Source organism: Lepidochelys kempii, chromosome 7, assembly GCF_965140265.1.
Source record: "Lepidochelys kempii isolate rLepKem1 chromosome 7, rLepKem1.hap2, whole genome shotgun sequence".
In the NCBI taxonomy this organism is placed as follows: domain Eukaryota; kingdom Metazoa; phylum Chordata; order Testudines; family Cheloniidae; genus Lepidochelys; species Lepidochelys kempii.
In genome coordinates this window covers 18,716,350-18,723,581 of record NC_133262.1, presented here as the reverse complement: position 1 = coordinate 18,723,581, position 7,232 = coordinate 18,716,350, and the positions used below count along the sequence as shown (strand labels likewise).

Genomic DNA, 7,232 nt, shown 5'->3' with positions numbered 1-7,232 from the left:
ACACGCAAAGCCCCTCTTCATCAGTGGATCTCAAGGCACTGCAATTGATTTTTGCGACAACAAAATCCTTTTTCGAGGCTAATATGGAGATAAAAATACTGGCGTCAATACTACAGTCAAGGCAAACAAAAATCTCTGTGTTATCTGTCCGATCTTTTCTGCTCAGCCCTTCAATTCTCTTTACCAATAGCATTTAATTAAACGAGCAGAGGAGACTTTTCCCAGCGCTGTTGTCCAAGGCAAATGCGTGCCTCTCCCGCTGCAGAGTGGCTCCATTCAACAGAGCGAAGTTCTGCTTTACACCTTTTTTGCAGAGCTCATCGCCGCCTCTTGCAGTGAGTTATGCGCTCCTGTAGGCTACAATGTGTCAGTTGTTATAAAAGCTGGGGGGAGGAGCCAGCCTGCGTGACGTGTGGAGAGCTCAATTCAAGCCTGCAGTAAAAAGCAGGGCTGTGCACAAGCTCCAGGGGAGTGAGCAAATGCATTTCCCGCGGGCAAACTTCTATCTCTGGGTTTTAATCCTCTCGGCTCGTCAGACGTGCTGAGGGGTGGGGGTATGAGGAAGCGAAATGAGAGCCCCTTTTGCAACCTGACCTTCTTGGATTAAAGCCAGGGCTTTCCTTGCTTGCTTTGGGTTTGACTACATGCTGCGAAGGAGGAGTCCTTGCGTGTGTGTGTTGTTGTGCTAGGCTGCTGCTAAACTGTGATTAATATATATATTTTTAAATCGCTCTGAAGATTTGGGTGCAGCTCAGATTCCCCCACCCCCACTCCCACCTTTTAGTATTGTTTCCACAAGGGCAAGCTCCCAAGGTTCCTTTCTGGTGCTGCAGCCCCTGGGTTGTTGCAAATGAAGGGAATTCTTTTTGCAAAGGGAGAGAAGGAGGGATTTTTATCTTTGCAGCAAAGTGAAGCACACACGCTTGAAAAGCTGCGAAACTGACTCTCTGTGATCAAATTGAGCGGAGCAGACGGGGGGACTTAAAAAAAAAAAAGAGAGAGAGAAAGGATCCTGGGATCTTTTAGATCTTTCAAAAGATGTCATCTCAAACTAAGTTCAAGAAAGACAAAGAGATCATAGCAGAATATGAAACTCAAGTAAAAGGTTAGTGAACGCTTTACCTTTTTGACTCCCTCCCCGCCCTTCCCTCCTGTTTCTCATTGTCAAATCTTCTTATGCATCAATAATCTTATTGTGAAAATCCTGGATAAGCAGCCCAAGCCCGGATTGTTTTATTTTCTGCTTTTGGCCATACAGAGAGAACGAGTGGTTTGGAGTGTGGATTATCCGATGGATGGGTAGTAAAAGCTGCATTGCAGTTGTAGGAAAGCTATATGGCTGGCTTTAGGAGTGTCAGTTTTAGTAAGATCCATACTTCCTCTTCTTGATGGTGATAAATCATTCTAAAGCCATTTTGATAAATTTCACCTGCCTCAGATAAAGTAAAGTCCTTTTCTAGGTGGCTATGAATATGTTTTCTAGGTGGCTATGAATATGTATGCATCAATCTGTTATATACATAAAGTAGTTGACATTTAGTATGTATTCTGTAGGCAAAGATGTATACCTCCCACATACAGCATTTTCACAGATATTCAGCATATTCATATTAACAAATATTGAGGTATAAGAATACTATCTATTCCATGCAGTAATATTTAGGATATATCTTAATGCTGCTAAAACCAAGGATGTTTAAATGTAGGACTAGCACTCCATCCTTAGCTCCCAGGTCACACAATATTATGCCTAGGCATCGTGGTAGAACATATGTTGCACACACCCTCTGCTGTGAAACCTCTGCAATAATAGGGTGGGTTCTGCGTGGAATTTCTGGCATCAATGTATGTATTTATTCCTGATTCAGTAGCTCTGCGTTAATGTAATGTTGTTTGTGTCCTTCCTCCCTTCTTTTAAACAAATATTTAAAAAAATAATAATTCTCATTGAGAAATTAAGGCCCAGTGCCTGGGTGACCTTTTAATCTGCAGATTATTGACACGATACATTGTGCTGTCTGGTGTGGAACCAATATCAATGTCTACTTATGGCTTTCTTTAATCTGTGGATTATTGACAGGATAATCCAAAGATCTGTTACGGTCTGTTGTGTTTGCATGCTCTCACCATCTGCTGATAGGCACCAATTCTGTGGACTGTTGACAGAAATAAAATCACTGGGAAATTTTGGATGCGAAGTCGATAGTGAGCAAGTGCTATGCATTAAAACGGAATGGTCACCTTCATTGTTTTTTTTTAAAGTGATAACTTTCCCATGAAATTAACAGTTGAGACCCAGATCCTGCAAACACTTAATTCATGTTCTTAAGTTTATGGGCATGAGTATTCCTTTTGAGTTCAAGGGGGCTACTTGCACGCATAGGGTTAAACACAAGTGCAAGTGTTTTGCAGGATCAGGATCTTAAAGGGTAAATGAGATTATTGATGTATTTTTGGAAGTAAATAAATAAAGTGTACCTTATTTTTTTACATTCTGGTAATGTAGGCCCTGATCCTGCAAATACTTTTGCAAGTGACTTTATGCCTATGTGTAATTCCATTTAATTCAGTGGACTACTTGTGGACATAACAATTGTGAGTAAGTGTTTTGCAGGATTGGGTCCTTTAAGGCAGACTGCTCTATTTCTAAATTTTACAGATAAAATGCAATAAAAAATTCCTGAGTTGAGACTACTGAATGCCAAATTTCAGACACTGAGCTTATTTTTATTACAGCTGGATTTATAATGGAAAAGTTGGCATCTTCTAGTCTAATGAGAGTACAAATGGCTCTGGTGTAGTGAAAGGAGGGGTGGATGGCTGTGTGTGTTTATAATTGCACATGAATAATGTGTGTTTTGTGTATGGTTTTATTCTGATTGTTAAAAATGTGATTTCTAATACTGGGCCTCATAATTGCTCTATTAATTGTTCTTGGATATTCTGGAATTCTGTCAGAGAACTCCTTAATTTTGTTCATAGTACCATCATTATAATAATCTGTAACTTGGATTATTTTTGTTGATGGCAAAAAATTCTTGCGCTTGTAATTTTAAACTATTCATTGTTAATGTGTTTCCATTTAAAGAAAATCCAGATTATATAGGTGGAAGATTATATGGAACAGCTCCCATGACCCTATAATAATTTTTTGTTATATAGAAATTCCATATTTCGCTGTTTCTAAATCTCTGGTTAAAGGAGAAGCCTTGTGTAGACCCTTTATATTAGCAGAGTTAAAAAATGTAAAACTGTGTGAAATGCCTCAATGAGGGAAGACTTGTGAACACTTAAAGTTAAAACTTTATTTATTTTATTCTCACTAAGGGTCAATTAGCTTGTGTCAGTTTCTTCCTGAATTCAGCCATATCTCCCTCCCCAGATACATCATTTAAATTGAACTGCTGCTTGGATGGCTCAAACCAGTGCCAGATGGGAAGGATTTTGAGGAGGGGGTTGTCAGTTGATTTTGTGCCATTGTTTACTCTCTTTTGCATTTCAGCCTTTTGTAGCCAGTTTTGAAGAATGATAGAACAGTCACAACATATACTGCTCGGTGCCAATTACCTTTCTCCTCATGTATAATTTGGGCAAAGTGATGTTATTGCACCCTGCAGTTAAGCAGATGAAATACTCTCTTAGCCTACGAAATCTCTCTGCTTTAAAAGGGAGAGAAGGGTTTGCTTTTATTCCTAAAGACTGACCCATGCTTATACAGTATTTTTTTTTTTTAAAGATGGATTGGGCCAAATGTGGCCCGTGCTTCTACCCCTCCACCGCTGACATCACTAGGGCTGTGGGAGGATTAACTGAAGATGGGGTAATGGGTTACTCTTTCCAACAAGTTTTTCCATGAATATCTCCATACCCTTTTGTGGTGTCTGATTAGGTTCAAAATATTAATTTGCCATGATTGTTCATTGTCTGACTTCAACAAAATGGAAATGTTGAAGCTGTAGGATCACTGGCACTGGGGCGGTACTCATGGAATGTATTCACCTTTGATGCCCTGTTTCATCAGAGCAATTGGGACTTGGGCCAGGCCACTTTTCTGGGTGGCAGCAACAAAGAACGGAGGCTCATTTTACCCATTGAGTTGGGATAATTTTCTTAAGGTTATTCCATTCTTATGGTGCCTTTTGTAGTAACAGAAAAGTCTGTTTTCTGTTACAACCACCTGATCTATCCTTTAATCTGACTGTATGTTAATTTATGCGTTGCTGAAGATTGCAAACAGTGAGGAGAGAGGATTTGTTTAGGACGATGCCAAAGCATATGACTAGGACTAACAAGATGAAATTAAGAAAAGGGGAATGTGCACAGTGGGTCTGGTTCTGGTTCACCGCTGCCCCACTGCAGGTTTATGCTGGCATGATTCCTGTGAAATCAGTGGAGTTACCTCTGTATAAAACTGGGGCTAGGATGACCAAATCAGGGCCAGAATTTTGTATCAGCAGAAACTTCCTAGTAGATGCATTTTGGCTGGTGAGTCGTCTCCACAGGTAGTGGTGGGAGCTCCCCTGGTTGAGACATTTAAAGAAAAAAAAATCTCATAGATTGGGCAAAACACTAGAAAGTGTACTGTAGGGAATAATTGTGCACTGATGGCTTTCCCCACTCTGGCAGGATGGATGTTCTCAACTTTGGGGGTCACGACCTCCTCTCCTTCCTCTCTTCCCCAGTCTCAGGTGGTTGGGGTCACTCTGCCCTTCACATGTTGCTCAGTGGTCAAACTAGGCGTACAATCCTGGCTTTATTGAAATCCGTGGCAGAACTCCTGCCAAATGCATTGTGGCAAGGACTTCTCCTATAGAATCAGAGCGGTCCCTTCTGGCCTCTAAAATCTGTGAAATGTATGGGTCCAGTACGGAAAAGTCTGGGAACTCCTGGAATAGATAAACCAGTCCGTCTTTCTCTTAGCCGCTGTGGTTCCATGAACAGAATGGCTACTTGCATTGAATGGCAGTGCTCGCAAGGCTTAGCTTTAAAACGAAGCCAACCTTTAAGAGGGAAAAATTATGCTTGCGCAGGAAAGTTTATTTAATTGTCTTTGATCATGTTTCATAACTGTGCACCCAAATGGTGATGTAGTTTAGAGCTCCAGATGTTGAGCACCACTGTGCAGAATACAGGAAGGCCTGTATAGGGAAGCCTGAGTTCGTCCTTCAAGGGAGGGCATGTTCTGTGAAAATCATGCACCTCCTACGTGAACAGAACGGAGTGAGGTGCTTTGGATTCCAGCAAATGGTGCTCTAATGTGCAGGATTTATCAGTGTACATTTATGGTGCAAACAAGTTCCTTCACTAAAGCCATGATGGCAGCCTTCCAACATCTGTTTTCTCTGTCTCTTTCTCCTTCCCCTTTGTGACGATCAGGTCTGTAACCAAACTTCCCCCATGTCTTAGTGTATTTAGATCCATGTATTTGGTTCAGGCCTATCTATATCTGACATATAATCTTTGCAGTTATTAATCCAATTTGGCTCTCCTCCAAACCTGCACTACCCTTTTGAAGGCAATGGGTTGCATGGATGTAAGCTTGAGGAGAACTGGCCTTCTGTTTTTCCTTCCAGCTAGCCTAGGTCTTGTCTACAAAATCTCCAACGAATGACTAAAATGGAGAAAACTAGTAAGAGAAAGAGACTAATGGAAACAAAATTCTGGCATTGGAACAGCTGGCACATGACTATAACAGGAGAAAATTGAAGAAGCATGTCTTATTATGGAGAAGAGGCTGAATTCTGAACACAGGGCTACAAAGTGTTCCAAAAGGCTAGATGAAAAAAGTGGGGGAGAGCAGAAAAAATTCACACATTTATTTCCACCTGGGGAGAGAGAAAAGGAGTTTGCTGTAGTGGTATGTTAAAATTCCACCTCCCAAGAAAAGACCCATGATCCATTCAGGGACGGTGATTACTGGCACGTACAACATCAGTTTATTATAGAGGAAGTTTCTGAGACTTGTAATACAATGGTGACCAAAATTATGGCTATATTAACTGGTAGTTTTCTCATCCAATGTGTCAGAGGCCAGAATGGAGAGAATCTAATTCCCACCTCTTTAACCCATTAACAAGATGGGGATAACTAGGCTAGAAACAGCAACCCCTCTTGGAGAAGAGACCACCATGTGATTATATATGGTATCTCAAAAATCAGAACGGTTTACTTCCAAAAACAAAACCCATGATTCCAGACAGGTCATTGCATGTTGCATGCATGTTAATGTGCGTGGATGTTGCTGCTAACAGCAGTCATTTTAGTAGTCTAGATGCATATCATGGAAGCTGCCTTTAGCGGAGATGAGAGAAAGGGACGAATATTAAAACACTAAAATTGACTTGGTGGGGAAAATATGTGATCTAAACATCGCAACACAATACATCAGGGAAAAGCTAGGTGCAATAAAGAAAAACAAAAATGCTTACCAGAAAAAAAAATCACCGGCATACTGAAAGAGATAGAGGTTGGAGAAACACAATGAATTTTAACAGTAACCCTAGCTAGCAATAGTAGAAACAATGTAGATGAAAGCCAAACTGTACTTCCAGTGAGGTTACTAGGGAATTTTGCCTTTGATTTCAATGAGAGTGGGTTCAAATCCAAAGCTTTCTAAGGTGTGCAGTTAGTTGAAGAGGAACTGAAAGAATAAAAGATCGGAATAGGTGTGGAAGTGACGCAAGATGTAAACAAACTGGAAAGAGCTCAGAGAAGAGGGACAAATGGTTAGTGTGCTGGCTGGTTTGATTTGAGGAAAGATTAAAAGAGCTGAATGCCAACTAAAGGGAGTATGGGGGGGATGTGATCATATTTCTAACTAGAAGGTAATAAAGCTCTGAAATAAGCTCCCCCCCATTTCCCTCTACCCCCACAGGGGTTGTGGAATCCCTCATCACCAGAGGTTTTTAACAACAGGTTGGATATCAAGGATGGTCTAGGTTTACTTGGTCCTTTCTCAGTCTGCGGCCTGCACTTGATGACTTGTCCAGGTCCCTTCCGCCCTTCATTTCTGTGATTTCGGTCTACAAATACCTGACGGGTAATAAACACAGAGGATGGAGAGGAATTATTTAATGGAGTTTGAGATGGTTGGACTATGGATAATGGGAGGAAACAAAGGAAAAAGAGCATTTAGGCTGAATATCAGGAACCTTTTCCTGACTGTGAGATTTCAGTTGTCCAAAGCCCCACTACTGTGCCATTTCAAAAATAGACTGGACAGAACACTAGAT

General features: G+C 40.9%; 1 protein-coding gene across 2 annotated transcripts in view; it reads left to right on the top strand.

Annotated features, from left to right (window-relative positions):
* The first annotated feature begins 442 nt into the window (after positions 1-442).
* Positions 443-7,232, top strand: part of SRGAP3 (SLIT-ROBO Rho GTPase activating protein 3) — a 226,681-nt gene continuing 219,891 nt past the window's right edge. For both annotated transcript variants that reach the window (XM_073351215.1, XM_073351214.1), the window contains exon 1: positions 443-1,105. In XM_073351215.1, coding sequence (XP_073207316.1) covers positions 1,039-1,105 — 67 coding nt within the window. In that variant the 5' untranslated portion in view covers positions 443-1,038. The remainder of the gene's footprint in view (positions 1,106-7,232) is intronic.